Below are 16,161 nucleotides of genomic sequence, written 5' to 3'. Positions count from 1 at the left end.
ATTATATTAATATTTAGACCTTTAAAATAATGCAAGACTGGCATTATTAAGTGTTATATCAAAACATGTTTTTCATTTATGTGGACTCAAACATGAAATGGTGGCTCCCTTCAAATTTAAAGTTTCGTTTTAGTACGAAAAATAAAAAGCAAAAAAAGAACTTATTTTCTATCATATTTATTTTACATATCAAGTATTAATAAAAATAAATATTTGTTATAATAAAATTAAAATTAACAAGAGTCAAAACTCAAAATCTAAAAACACAAAAGTTCGTGTTTATTAATTTATTATAAATTTATATTCTTTTTAGTGTTTTTAATAATCAAATATAAAAAATGAATATTCAACCCCAAAGAAATAAAAATAATAATAAACATGTTTTACCTTTTTTTGATCAACAAAATTTAGCTTTTGACGGCTTAGAATGAACCAGTCAACCCCACCAGATAGCTGCATGGGGGATGGATATTTAAGAAAGTGAAGGGGTATATTTGTACTTCCACAGACAGAACAGACAAATGCCCAGCACCGAACACGCGTCACCATCGCCTTTAATCAAGACAAATGAGTGGATGGCCAAGATTGCGTTCTTGACCATGGGACCTCCAATTTAAAAACGCAATTTCATTTTCAATTGGGTTGGGAATTTCAGTTCTCTGTGATTTCATCTTGTTTCGTTTTGAACCCAAGGGCGGGCAGCTGAGATCGGAGCCTCGTGTTCGCGAGACTCTCTCTTCCACGCCAAATCTTAGGGTTTTGAGGTAACTTTTCTCCTCCATTCATCAATTTTTTCTCCAAATTTCTCAGTTTGGTTGCCGAGAAACCGTAGGAAAGAGAACGGTGTAATCTTCCCCTTTTTTTTTCTAATTTTTTTTCGTTGCCGTTTCCGAGCTGCCAAAAGGTCTGATTTAGTTGCTTTGATTTCTTTTCCGATTGTTTAAATGAGCTGTTGAATGTTATAACATTACCGATCTGAATTTATTCCTGCGTGAAACGCGACGCGGTGAGTTTTGGTTCTCGAAATGTTGATTTCGTATGGATGTTGTGATGTGTGATTTGATTAATAGTGGTTCGCGGATCTTTCTAAATCTTTGTGGTCGTTGTTGGTGTGGATGATCCGCATTGGCTCGTAGGTACATTTCTGTAAACGACCTGGATCTTCGTTTAACTGACTGTTGGTCTTGAATTGATCGCACTGTCTCATTGTGATCGATATATGGGGATTCTGCGTTTTAGCGATTACTTTTTATGAATCGCAAGACACCTGATGGGGTTTGATTTTACTTGTTATCGATTTATTTAGATATTAAATTTCCGATTGATTAAGTGGAAGGTTTATTAGCATGTAGAATGGAATTAATGAATCTGGAGAGTCTGGACTGCTTTCTGAACCGGACAATTGTGATATCCAATGCAAGTATGGAAAACCTATGTTAGTCCAACTTACCCTCAGTCTCACGGATATTTTTTCAATTCTTTTGTTTTTCCAATTTGGTTTTATGTATCTAACAGATTGTAAACATGGTGTTTGCAACGGAGTGCTGTCAACCAAGCAGCCTTGTCAATGTTGCAATGAACTACATGGAGTTTAAAACCAAACAATTTTGACGATTTGAGTTTCTAGTTCAGTCATTTTGTCATTAAATTTACGGGATAGAATGTTTGTTATAGAATTTTTGGATGGTTCTTGTCTTTATGCCTGGATATTGTTTTCTATTTCATCTCTAGAAGTATGCCTATATGCATTATTACAAGGTTGTTAACACTGGCATTTTCTAATGGAGAGTTCCTTAATATTTCAATTTTAAGAGAATTGGTTGCCCTGTCTGTATACTATAAAGATTTCTGCTTGATTTGGAATTTTGAATCATTTTCATCATCATCATTTTATGAAGGTTATGGAATCTTATGGAAAGTTCCTAATAGTTTAGTTCCTATTAGTTAGTATCAATATGAGAAATTTGCTAGGATTAGAGTTTTGGGGTTGTGGTTTCCAATTGAAATCAAACTTACGTACTTTAGTAGAGATGGGTATAGGGGTCAGGAGCCCATTATCCTCGGATCCTCCTAAATTTTTTGAGTGCCATAGGATCCGAAACTCTGTCGTGTCACAACAGCAACAAGAATGACAACAACAATTAATAATAATAATAATAATAGTAGTAGTAGTAGTAATAATAATAATAATAGGAGGAGGAGTTGTTGACTAGGTTAAGAGCTGCACTTTAGAATAGATAGGAAATTAATTTCAATCAGTTATTTTTTATGCTTATTTATTTTATTGTTCTAAGTTGAAGCTGATTTTACTTTCTCCAGCCAGTGATAGAAAATGGCAGATGCTGAGGATATTCAGCCACTTGTCTGTGATAATGGAACTGGAATGGTTAAGGTATTAATTGGATTCTGTGAATAATTTGTAAAAGTATGCATAATGTCATTGGAGTTCTTCATTAATCTCATTTTATTTTCTGGCTATTTTTCAACTAAAAGGCAGGATTTGCGGGAGATGATGCTCCAAGGGCTGTCTTCCCTAGCATTGTTGGTCGTCCACGCCACACTGGTGTGATGGTTGGTATGGGGCAGAAAGATGCATATGTTGGGGATGAGGCTCAGTCCAAACGTGGTATATTAACTCTAAAGTACCCAATTGAGCATGGTATTGTGAGCAACTGGGATGACATGGAGAAGATCTGGCATCACACCTTCTACAATGAACTTCGTGTGGCCCCAGAAGAACACCCAGTTTTGCTCACTGAAGCGCCTCTCAACCCAAAGGCTAACCGTGAAAAAATGACCCAAATCATGTTTGAGACCTTCAATACTCCTGCCATGTATGTTGCCATCCAGGCTGTTCTCTCTCTTTATGCAAGTGGCCGAACAACTGGTAAGCAGTTTAACCAATTTACTTTCTCATGTTATCAAGTTGAAATTAAATTTATGCTTGGCCATGGTGGGATGAATGGTTTGCCATGGTGATTAGATTTCATCCCCCACCTTTTTTGACAATGGTTTATGACATTGAAAATCTGTAACAATAGCCATTTTTAATGGCCGCTATGACTGTCAATTTTCTGCACACTGATTCAGTGATAAGGTAAGGTATTGGAAGTCCAAAAAACCGCTACATTATGATGTTCATGGCTACTATTTACATGAAATTGTGATCCGGAGATTCTATGACCCTACTTTATTAAAATAATCCTCATCCTGTATAGCATTGCAAATTGGTAGGGCTGCAGTAGGGTTGGTGGGATCAGTAAGATCGTGTTCTTTTTCGTATTTTTAAAACTTTTAGTAAAATACTTTTCATATAGGCGTCGGTTTTATAACTTATACATGGAATGGACAACTTAGAAAGTGATTTGATTTGTTTTATATTAACTAAATTATGACTCAAAAATATATATTTTTTAGTTCCTAGCTGATCATTAAGTGGTGCAAAATTTAAACATTAAGAATGAAGATAAATAAATAATACATTGATGATGCATTTAGCAATAATAGTGATGATTTTAATGATGGCCTTTCTTAAGTCATTGATGATGGTCGTAGTGATACTACTGAGACAAATGGTAGCTTGTATGCTGACATTTAAGATAGAAACGACTTGGTAGTTTCAATTTTGTTTGCTTAGACAAATGATGGTTTGGTACTTTTATGTATTTAGTAGAATCTTGCTATCCTCGATCTGATCCTGCAAACCATCCTAGTGATCCTACATGGGATCCCGATTGTAATAACCCTGGCTCTTTAGAACCATAAAATTTATAAACAACTAAGGAGATGGGAGATTGCAGCCCATGCTAGAAGCCTTAACAGAGAAGAATCTATTATACAGAGGACTAGCATTTTTTATTATTTTTTTAAAAGGACAGGAGTAGGTAAACGGAGATGGCTGCTTGCTGCTAATGTCAGAAGTAGAAAAGGCTCCTTACAGACCCCCGTCACACGTCCAAGCAGTATCTAATATAATAACCTTATGAAGACAGAAAATGTTTAAAACTAAATTTAGTGGTTAGGAACTCTCCTGCCTTTGTTGATTTTTGTTTTGATGTAATTTTATGCCAAAGAATGAAATATTCTTGTTTGAATTTTCTTTGGGCAATTGATCTATCAGCACCTGTGTAGGCTCTTTACGTGATAAGAGTGCTTTGTACTTCAGCTTCCTTTTAATCAAGATTTGGCATGGTGAATGCGTGTGTAAGGTGTACCTATTGGTGCTTTTGTTTTTTGTGCAGGCATTGTGCTCGACTCTGGAGATGGTGTGAGCCACACTGTACCAATTTACGAGGGGTATGCCCTGCCTCATGCTATTCTACGTCTCGACTTAGCAGGTCGTGACCTCACAGATGCTCTCATGAAAATCCTGACTGAGCGTGGCTACTCTTTCACCACCACTGCTGAGCGTGAAATTGTGAGGGACATGAAGGAGAAGCTGGCATACATTGCTCTTGACTATGAGCAAGAGCTGGAGACTGCCAAGACTAGTTCTTCTGTTGAGAAAACCTACGAGTTGCCTGATGGGCAGGTGATTACAATTGGGGCCGAGCGTTTCCGCTGCCCAGAAGTCCTTTTCCAGCCATCCATGATTGGAATGGAGGCTTCTGGCATTCATGAAACCACATACAACTCCATCATGAAGTGTGATGTGGATATTAGGAAGGATTTGTATGGAAACATTGTCCTTAGCGGTGGATCCACCATGTTCCCTGGCATTGCTGACAGAATGAGCAAGGAAATCACTGCATTGGCCCCAAGCAGCATGAAAATAAAGGTGGTTGCTCCACCTGAGAGAAAGTATAGTGTCTGGATTGGAGGCTCAATCTTGGCATCCCTCAGCACATTTCAGCAGGTATGTTCCTTTTGCATTACACTACGATGGTGACAATGATTCTTACGACGATGCCCAATAATTATGTTTATACGTAAGGTGTATTTGATGTAATTAGGATCCTAGAACTCACTTTATTCTCACACTTGCTGGCCGCTGCACAGGGAAATCAATTTTTAATTCATTAGAGATTCACACTTTTTCTTTAGTAGAGGTGGAAACCACCATTTTTAGTGGAAAAAAATGGTTTTGGGAATCCTTTATTTGGAAAAATAGACTGACTATGCAAATATTCTCGATCTCAACAACCTGCAATTACATATTGATCTAGGCATTGCGAATACCAGCTTGATTTGCTGACTGCTTTAAATATATTATGTTACTCCGAATTTGCTCATCTCACATGGTGACATTTCGACAAGGTGTGTCGGAGTAGATTATGACTAGTGTCTTATGTTTAATGCAGATGTGGATTGCAAAGGCAGAGTATGATGAATCAGGCCCGTCTATTGTGCACCGGAAATGCTTTTAAGTCTGTTGGTTGGAGAGATGGGAAAAAGAGTAGTGTTTTTTCGGCTAAGAAATTGCGGCTTGCAATAATCCTCTACTTTTACCTTTTGTTTTCTATGTACTTTTGCTGTCATATATTGTTGTTGGAACAATGATGCAATTAACTGGTTGAGGAGATCCAGATAATCCAATTCTTTAATTATTATTTTTTTCCCTTTATTATTTGTCCAACTGAACCTTCTTACCTAGTTCATTGCTAGCCCTTCTAAAGGTATATCTGCAATTCATTACTACCTCTAGCCCTTTCCCCCTCATGAAAATTTGGATATCCTGATTTTGTTGAGGCTCTTAAATCTGATCCATGATGGGGAGTTTGGATTTGAATTTGAATTTGGGTGGATTGGAGTAAAATTTAATTTAATATTTATTGTATTAAGTTTTGTACAAATTAATATAACTCTGAATCAGAGGCCTGCAATCAAACATTTTACATTTTTAAACTCAAGTTTATATAATGTTTAGCAACTTAGATTGCAGAGTTTAGATTTTGATTTGTGTGGATTTGCAGACATTAAATTTGAGGTATAAATTTCATACTCTCAAAAGTTTGGGTTTGGATGGATTTTATATTTTGTGCAAATTTATATAAATTTAAATTCAATTAGTATTTGTAGGTAGGGTCTGACTACATAAATATTTTTTCTCCTCTTTGCAAAAACATTTTCCTCAGTTAATTTAAAAAATATTAAATCTTCTCTATCTCAAAGACTAACTCTGTGTTCTAAATGATCAAACAGTTTTAAACTATTCTTTTTTAATCTCATACCGTGAAGCATAAATTTAAGGTTACGATTTGAACCATTTACTTAAATAAATTTTAATATAATAATATATTATATCTCATTCAAACCAATCACATATTTAATCTACCCGGTTGCTACCTACACTTGGGACATCTTTGATCAAGCTTGGACTTTGTAATTTCATATGCCTGTCTTTTTGTTTTTTGGGTTGGTTGGGATGTGTTACATATTTACTGGGTTCCTGGGGAAAGTCACTTCGTTTTTCATGTTGATTCAATTGACATTTGACTTAGAAGGTTACCCCAAAAAAAAAATAATAAATAGAATGAAGTAAGAAGTTAAGAAATCTGGATTTCACGCAGATGGAAGTGCATGTGAATCTCATGTATTGGAGTTCATGTCTGAGGAATCCACAGTTGAACAACTATTTAATTCCATTTCAACTTGACAAAAAAAAATAATGTGATTTAGTCATATACTTCATATTTTATATATATATATATATATATATATATATATATATATATATATATATATAAGGGTCTGTTTGGATCAAGAGTTTTAATGGGAAAAAGGAAAATATATATATATATATATATATATATATATATATATATATATATATATATATATGAGAACAAACTCATTTTTCATTATATTTTCTCTCTATATCAAATACTATTAAAAATAAAACATTAATCTAATAATGATTCAAAATTAAGAAAAAATTAGATATTGATAGTGTACAAATTGAAATTTTGACCATTGATTTTATATTTATTTTCACATGGAAAATTAGATTCCTATGTTTTTCCTTTCCTTAACCTTATATTTTTTAAGTCCCAAACCGGACCTTAAAGGTTTATTTGATTTAGCCTATATTATTTTCTCTTACAAATTTGAAACTTTGAAATATTAGAGAAAGAAAATAAATTTGAATAAATTCACTAGTGAGGAAAAAAAATGAAATTGTTAACCAAATTTTTGATTTTATACATCATTAATATTTATTTATTTATTTGCATATTAGAACACATTTTTATCTAAGTAAAAAATATAAAGGAAAATGAATTTTTTTTTTCTTATTTTTCCTTTCCTTTTTTTCCTATAAAATTATTGATTTAAATAGTTCCGGGACATTGGAACTTGCTAAATATTAGAGAAGGAAAGAAAAATATGACCAATTTTACTTTTTCATAATTAGTTACTAAGAAAAGTAATAAAGAAAATAGATACTATATCAAATCAATGAATAAAAATTGATTTGACATTCATTTATATTTGATTTTTCTTAATCTAGATTATTATAATTTTTTTTTATTTTTAATAGAATTTGAATAGAAATAAAATATAATGAAAAATAAAATTTAAGAGAAGAAAATAAGAAGGAATAAAATTCATTTTCATTGTATTCTTTTATATCAAATACTATTAAAAATGAAAAATGATTCGATGATTTTTTAAAAAAAAAAAATATTAATGATGGTAGGGTGAATCTTTTGCTCAATTGATATATATATATATATATATATATATATCATTTTCTTTTTATTTCTGATAATCAAATATAAAAAAGTAGAATTTTTTCTATTTTTATTTTTAAAAAAATTTTTAATTTTTTTTAAAAATTTATGATTATAACTTACGACTGATTTCAAATCCTGACGTCTTCTTAACGATATATATTTAGTATCAAGTAACATGAAAAAGTTATCTTTAAAATTAAAAAAAAAAAATCAACTAACAACTAGGGGGATTTTAAATGAGTTAACTAATTGAATTTGGTCGGTTCGGTTTGGCTAATTTGTAGTTCAGGTTCGGTTCAATTTTAGGATGAAGTAAATTTAGGTATTTAGTTTTCAGTTCGGTTATGAAAAAAATATAATTCGATTAACCAAATTACCCAAATTTTAATTAATTAATTATTAAATATAAATTATTAAAATATATGTTTTTAGGCTAAGGTTCCAAACTTGCAATATTCCATTCGGCCATTCTCAAATTCCTTTCCCATTCAGTCATTCCCATTTCGACTCACAAATTATACATTCAAATTTTTTTTCTATAATTAGTTTAAATTTTATTCGATTAAATTTGTTTAATTAAATTACGCGATAATTCGGTTCGGAATGATTCAGATAAAGTGCTTAGCTCGAAAAAATTCGATTTATTCAATTAATTGATCAACTTAGGCCAACCAACCAATCAGGCACCCCTACCAACAGCGTCAACTCTTTAAAATTAAGTTGAAAGTTCAAACTGCATTAATTAAATGTGAGTGGATTTGATTGACGTCAAATTTGGAGTGTGATTTGACCCGCAGACCCTTCTTTCTTAATAAAAGTCGGATCTTCTTGTCATGTCAGTTGTCAAAATTCCAAGCTTTTTGATGAAGCGTCATACAACCGGCTTTCAAGTATTATTTTCTTGGTAGGTGCATTGCACTTGCCAGGTGTATGCCTATGGCCCCTCCACAAGCAATATTAAATTCAACGTCATATTTTTTTTAAAAAAGAATAATGTTTAAAATGACCTTAAAATTAATTATATTTATTATAAAAAGTGTATATTATAAATGTAGATAATTATCTTGAAAATAAGTTATAATTTTTTATATGCTCACATAATGGTTCATTATGAAATTAATTTTTGGGATGTCAATATAATTTTTGCCTACATAAGGACATGTTTTACAACCAAAATAAATATAAAGATAATTAGTAATATCTAATTATTGGAGAACTAGGCGACTGAATTTCTATTATTCTTAAATTTCTTTACTTTAATTTTTTTTATATTTCTCTCTTTATTTCATTTACAACACGTTATCGGCATGATCAAGTCTCTAATGGTAGAGCCGAATTTTTTAAGTTTCGTTAGTATTATTTTAAGGAAAGAATCTTGTTTTTTTTTCAACATTTGTTATCTATATAACTTTAACTTTAAATATATCTCTTATCTTGAGTACGTGTCCCTAAATATTTTTATGTTGGAATATGTGAGAATAACATTTCCATTTTAATATTTACCTAACTTTAAATTTTTATTTGTTTTTCAAAATGACTTTATTATTGGGAGAGATATCAACAAATAACTACAGCGAAATAATTATTCTCCTGCAAACAAATATAGTGTATTTCTACTTTTATACGTGCTGAAAATAAAAATAATAATCAATCACACCATACCACAAGAATACAAGTAATTTTTTACGTGAAAAACTTTTTCAGTGTGAGAAAGAAAAATCACGGGACTTAATCTAATTGAAACTATCAATCAAATAATGGGTACATAAAGTCTTCTCTAATCGTAATTAGAGGTTATAAATATATCTTATCAAGATATCAACAATCTTGGCAAATATAGATGATATGGGATTAAATTGACCCAAAAACTTAAACTATTATGTCTATTGTTTATTTCAAATTTCACTTAATTTTTTAATATAAAACAATTCTCATGAATGAAATGTCCAACATCATCTTTGTTGTTGGACCATTAAGTTCGTAATGAACGATTGAAATGATGAAGGTGCTGGTGGGGCAATATATACCATTATATAAAACTTTCTTCCGACGTAAATATCAAAGTGGGCGTGCCGGAGTGGTTATCGGGCATGACTAGAAATCATGTGGGCTCTGCCCGCGCAGGTTCGAATCCTGCCGCCCACGCTTTCTGCTCCTTGGTTTTTTCACCGAGCTCCGTGATGTGTTTAAAATTGAATATGCCCTCCCTTTTTTAAATAATTTCTTTTCAAAAGCTTTGAATTTAAACCTTTTTTGAGTAAAAATACAAAGTAGGAATTTAATTTTTATTATATTTTTTTCTCATTTCAGCTAATAGTATTGATAATAAAAAATTTATTTTAACACAATTAAAATTAAAAGAAATTAAAGATTAATAACTTGTAAATCAATTTTTTTATTTATTGACTTATATATATATATTCTTTTTTATTTTTGTTACTAACTAAACGTGAAAAAAAAAATATTTTTTTATTTGTTTTCTCTAATTTTGTCAATAAAAGGAGAATGACAGAAGTAAAGGCTTGGTTTAAATGGTGATCAAAAGTTTTAGGCTACAGATTTATTTGACAAAAAAGAAAAAAAAAATGTAGAAAATTGATTTTTTTATTGAGTTGGATTATTCTCTCTCTCTCTCTCTCTCTCTCTCTCTCTCTCTCTCTCTCTCTCTCTCTCTCTCTCTCAATGTTGTTGATCATAAACTTTTATTTTCATAAAATTAAAATAAAAAGGAAGCAAAATTAATCAAGTATAAAATTAATTTCCTGTTTATTGACTTGCTAATACATTTTATTTTTATTTTAATAACTTAACATGAAATTAAAAAAAAAAGGGAATTCTTTTGTATTTTGCTTCCATTTTTTATGATATTTTCAACTTTCGAACGGTGAAAGAAGAAAAAGTTGGGTGCAAATGATGAACTTTTTTTTTTTCTTTTATGAACTTTTCCTTTAAAAAATAAAAGTTGGGTGAAACAATTTTGGTAAATATTTTTTCTTAAATAAAAAACTTCTAAAAGCTAGTGATTCAAAGTTCTAACTATTTTACAAGATAAGAGTTTAATTTTCTTATCTAATTATTTAATTCCACAAGATTCTTTCAAAATATTACAAAATCACCCACCCTTATTTACCCTCAACAAAAGACCCAGGTCCATTTTATTAATTTGAAACATTTTAATCACCTTACAACAATAAAAGAACAATCATTTTGTCAATGTCTATACTTTTCACAAAATAACAAAAAAAATTTACAAGAATTTAAACGAACTTCTTTCTTCAAACGTATGAGTTAAATATAGATATTTTAGTATTCAAATAAGTAATGTTGCTGCCAAAAATTGTACAACTTTTGTTAAATCGTTCTTCGATTGTGATCACCTAAAAGGAATAAAATAATAATGGTTTGAATGACTTGGAGTGTATTCCGGGGGATCACTCTCATTCCCTAACTTAGGCATCAGAGTGATCTTTCGAAGTACGCCCTGATTCTTTCAAATTATTCTCGTTTGATTCTTTTCAAGTGGTTGTGATCTAAGGATGATTTATGAAAATGGTTTGGTTTTTTTCGCAGCAGCAAGTATTATCTATAAAAGACATATCATTAAAACGTCAATAATCGTGTATATTGTAATTATGAACATCAACAACTAAGTCAGACAATACAGCAAATCAATGTTGAATTTCAAAAGAATTGGCTAAAAATATTCAAAGGGCATAGTCACATGAGTCTTTTTATAAGTCCATTTGAATGTAAAAGTTCAAACACAGTTGACAATGTAAGGACTCAAATCCAAGTGGGTTCTTACTTCTTACATATAAATTTTTTTACTGGACACACATAAATATAAATTATTTTTATTATTAGAGTAGTAATTAGCTTTATTACAAATATAAGTCTCAACTATTAAAATGAATTTTTTTAAAATTTTAAAATACACAAACATATTCTAAATTGTATTATACAAAATTTTTATTTTACTCTACTCTTCCTATTCTCGCTCATGCACTTGTTACGCCAGATTTCTAGTATACTTTTCAAAATCATTTGAAATGTAAAATAACGATTGAGGTGAGATGACGCTCAATAAGTAAATAAAATTATTATTAGTGTGTGGTCAATATGAGCTTTCATAATATTATATTTCCGTAAAATAATATTTAATATTATAACTTCAAAATTATTTTTAAAATAAATGTGAATTTAAAAATTTCTACATAAAATTTTTACCATCAACTACAACAATAAAATTTATAACCATATATTATAATTGTTAAATTAAATTTTTCCTTACACGTTTCCTTTAAATAATCATTTAGGCACAAAAATGGTCATGTTCACATAAACATATATTTTTCCTTCAAATTATCAATAACTCAATACATATAATTAAATATATATATATATATATATATATATATATATATATATATATATATAGACATACACACACACATACATATATTGTAAAAATCACCCTTAGGTCTGTTAGTCATAAATCATGTTTCTGTTAGCTATAAGTCATGTTTACTCCCATGACTGAGTTGTGCAATCCGAAAAATGGACTTAACTGGTTGGCCGGCCAAACTAAATCAACGTATATAATCATTAAGTGAGATTTTCCCTATTTTAAACCCTGGTCCGACCCAGATGTGTACTCAAGAGAAATCTACTACCATATAAAACACTCTGTAAACAGTATGAGTGTACTCTGATTCATTCATAATTTTTTATATTGTCTGAGGCATAAGGGGTTTTGAAAACATTTTATTATATAATTTATACAATTTAAATAATATCATTAAAATCTCATTTTTACTCATATTTTCGTGAAATACGTTATGTAAAAATTAACTCATGTCATCTTTACTCATATTTTAATGAAATATGTTACATAAAAATAAACTCAGGCCACACAATTTTTGTGTTAAAAATATTTTCTTGAATAGAAATTAATGTTATAAAATACCCGAGAGGTTTAGAACATTTCTTAACTCAAAAATAAATGCAAGTATATTAAAGATAAAACTGGTATTCTTAAATATACGTAAAAATAAATTTGAGAGAATTTTATGAAAATAACTAACATAATCAAATTTACTTACAAATAAATTCGGGTATAAATTTCAAATAAAAATCTAACATAATCAAATTTACTTACCTCTTACTTAACATTATGATACGATCACAACGAATATCTCTAAAAAATGAAATCAAAAAGAGTGGGTGAGTGTGTCACGCCCCGAACCCAGAAATGGGACCCAGGGGTGAAAATGTAAATCAATCAGTCCTTGTACCATACAAAACATCCAAAGATACAGGACAATGGAAGAGAGTTCCATCCCGTGGGGTTCCTAGGCACCATATACACATCCAAACATAACAGAATATATGCAGCGGAATAAGGTCTTACTATATACATATGCAGTACCATACCAGAGTCTATACAAGAGCAGAAACAAGGCTTTATCACAAACGTACAAACGGGTGCCTAATACATCTCAAAATGGCAACCCACCAAAACACAGTCCTAGCACTTACCAAAGTGCTAACCACAGTACACCGGCCACTACGCTCCCTACACCAGGACGCTAGCTCCGGTTACTCGAAGGACCTATAAAAATATACGTACAGTAGGGGTGAGACGCCTCTCAGTATGAAAGAATACAGGTTATATAGGTGTGTGACATTTGAGTGTTATCATGATACAACATACACGCAGTAAAATGCAGTCCAAGACTATTTTACACAGTGCATACACGCATACGCATGCCCATAATCTACCCGGTGTCGTCACACCCCTCGACCCGAAGCCGGCCCTCGACATACGGCGTTGACTCGTAACCAACCTGCATAACACGGCGCCACCAGCACATGCCCCGACTCCATGGCATCGTACCGGCGCTAAACTAGTGGATCCACACCCTTCGGTGATCAGCTGGGATAAGCTCACACCCTCGGATATAGAGCCGGACACTTTTACCTACGTGGTAGGCGATAAAAACACGCCCTCATATATAGAGCCGGACACTTTCAGTACTTGGAACTAATTTGGAACCTCGTTCCTACTAGCCATTTAACCAATCACACACACATGCATGCTCATATAACCAAACAAATCACACCCATTTGGTAATCTAAAATCATGGTTTTCCAAATACATACAGTTTAAACAAGTCAAGACATGGTTATCCCCATAACACAGTATAAATCAACATATACGCTCGGTTTTCAACGAAACCAGGGATGCAGCCCTTCGCCCCCTTTTTTCCAAAACTATAATCATGAAAAACTCATAGTTTTCCCCGTTAGATCCCCTTAAATGAGTAACCAAAAGACACACAGGACCGTGAACCACAGTTCTACCAAGTCCGATTTCAAAAATAACCGATATAAACACAATTCCCCTTACCTTTTTCCCGAATAGCAAATCTCGAACTCTAAGGTCCCTAAATAGCGAACCGAGTTCCAAAACCTACAATCAACAATACAGAAGATACTCACAACAATATTCTCTACTAAACTACCAGATCAAAATTGAAAACCGAGTCTTACCTCAATTTTACACCAAAACCCGAAAATCTCTGAAACGGGATTCCGATCTGTAGAACTTGTAGAGAATCCTTCCATGATCCTCGTGGTAACTTCAGATTTACGATTCTCATAACGAACGGTGAAGAAATCTAGAGAGATAGAGAGTAGAGAGAGTTCTAGAGAGAGAGAGAGATAGGATTTAATTTTCTTAGTTGAGAAGTAAAGAGAATTGATATTTATAGCCCTTGACTCGGGCGTCCTCATCGACGAAATGGTGTCCTCGTTGACGAGGTCATATAGACAGCTCGTCGACGAGATGATGGATTCGTCAACAAATCCTGATATCACTCGTTTCCAGAAATCTCTCATCTTCTCCTCGTCGACGAGCCTCTGAACTTCGTCGACGAGACTTACATGGACTTCGTCGACGAACTCTAGCTTCGTCGACGAATCCTACTAAATTCCCAATTTTCCCCTCTTTTATTATTATTTTTTTAAACCCATATATCACAGTTCGGGTTCTTACAATCTCCCCTCCTTACAAAAATTTCGTTCTCAAAATTTGCCATCTCTCGTTTGCAAACTCATTCATACAATCAAACACATATACACAACTCTAGAAAGAAACTGGCGACTACTACAGCGTAGCCCCATCATACACATACACATACATGCCCTCACTTATGGCAGAGGAATACCGTGGTTCATATACAACCGTCTTAGGAGTTCACAATACACACACTCCCGACAACTAACCACCTATCCCAACCCAAAGTAGGATAACATACAAGTACTCAAAACAATCGTGGATACTTCCAACATATTTTCGTTTTCAGTTCCTAAAAAGCTTCCTCAATCTCGTGGTTCCGCCACAATACCTTCACTAACGGTATCTTTTTAGTATGAAGCTTCTGAACTTTACGGTCCAGAACCTGAACAGGTATCTCCCCATACGCTAAAGTATCTCCCATTTCCAACTCATCATAACTAATAACATGTGATGGATCCAGCACGTACCTTCTCAACATGGATACGTGGAACACATCATGGACCCTCGAGAGTGTTGGGGGTAGTGCAATCCTGTAGGCTACCAGACCCACTCGCTCAAGTACCTTGAATGGTCCGATATACCTCGGGCTCAGCTTGCCCTTCCTCTCAAATTTCATCACCCCTTTCATCGAAGTGATACACAGAAATACCTTACCCCCCACCTCAAACTCTAACTCTTTTGCCTACTCTGAGCTGATCTAATCCTCTCCCGAATCAAACCCACCTTCTTAGAAGCCTACTGCACAAGTTCAGGTCCTAACACCTGACGTTCATCATCCTCATCCCAATACAAAGGAGATCGACAGCTCCGACCATAAAAAGCCTCAAACGGTGCCATCGCGATACTAGCCTGGAAGCTATTGTTATACGCGAACTCTATGAGTGGCATAAATTGTATCCAGCTACCACCAAAGTCTAACACACAAGCTTGCAACATATCTTCCAAGATTTGTATCGTTCTCTTCGACTGTCCATCATTCTGGGGGTGGAATGTTGTACTAAAAGTAAGCTTCGTCCCCAATGCCTCCTGCAAGCTCATCTAGAAACGAGAAGTAAACCTCGGATCTCGATCTAACACAACGGACACTGGTACCCTATGCATTCTCACAATCTCATGCACATACATATCTGCTAACCTACTCAGAGGATAGCCAACCTTCATCGGTATGAAATAAACATATTTCGTCAATCTATCCACGATTACCCAAATGACATTCTGCTCGTGAAGTGCTGGTGGCAATCCGGTCACAAAATCTATAGAAATATGCTCTTATTTCCACACTGAAATAGGCAAAGGCGATAATGGCCCTACCGGCCTCTGATGTTCAGCTTTCACCTGCTGACACGTTAGACACTACTCCATGAACTGAGCAATCTACCTCTTTATACCAGACCACCACAAGGTCTC

General features: G+C 33.1%; 1 protein-coding gene and 1 non-coding gene across 4 annotated transcripts; both read left to right on the top strand.

Moving 5' to 3' along the window:
• The first annotated feature begins 572 nt into the window (after positions 1-572).
• On the top strand, positions 573-5,563 carry LOC131149534 (actin-1). Of its 3 annotated transcripts, XM_058100072.1 has the most exons (6): positions 596-764; positions 1,071-1,136; positions 2,320-2,392; positions 2,494-2,887; positions 4,242-4,855; positions 5,301-5,563. In XM_058100072.1, exons 3-6 carry the CDS (start codon positions 2,333-2,335, stop codon positions 5,364-5,366), a joined length of 1,134 nt encoding a protein of 377 aa, XP_057956055.1. In that variant the 5' UTR covers positions 596-764; positions 1,071-1,136; positions 2,320-2,332; the 3' UTR covers positions 5,367-5,563. The 3 variants fall into 3 exon arrangements, with proteins under 3 accessions (XP_057956053.1, XP_057956055.1, XP_057956054.1); XM_058100070.1 differs by lacking the exon at positions 1,071-1,136 and having other exon boundaries at positions 573-764; XM_058100071.1 differs by lacking the exon at positions 1,071-1,136 and having other exon boundaries at positions 2,324-2,392.
• Positions 5,564-9,736: 4,173 nt separating this feature from the next.
• TRNAS-AGA (transfer RNA serine (anticodon AGA)) lies at positions 9,737-9,818 on the top strand. The gene has a single exon. It is a non-coding gene; the product is annotated as a tRNA-Ser (tRNA).
• The last annotated feature ends 6,343 nt before the right edge of the window (positions 9,819-16,161 follow it).

The sequence above is a fragment of the Malania oleifera genome, chromosome 2 (assembly GCF_029873635.1).
Source record: "Malania oleifera isolate guangnan ecotype guangnan chromosome 2, ASM2987363v1, whole genome shotgun sequence".
NCBI classification, from domain to species: Eukaryota; Viridiplantae; Streptophyta; class Magnoliopsida; order Santalales; family Ximeniaceae; genus Malania; species Malania oleifera.
This window is presented reverse-complemented; position numbering and strand designations above follow the sequence as displayed.

Coding starts and splice junctions, on each gene's coding strand:
- LOC131149534 (XM_058100070.1), top strand. CDS start 2,333: ATGGCAGATGCTGAGGATATTCAGCCACTTGTCTGTGATAATGGAACT. Junction 2,888..4,241: donor TGCAAGTGGCCGAACAACTG/GTAAGCAGTTTA, acceptor TTTTTTGTGCAG/GCATTGTGCTCGACTCTGGA. Junction 4,856..5,300: donor CCCTCAGCACATTTCAGCAG/GTATGTTCCTTT, acceptor TGTTTAATGCAG/ATGTGGATTGCAAAGGCAGA.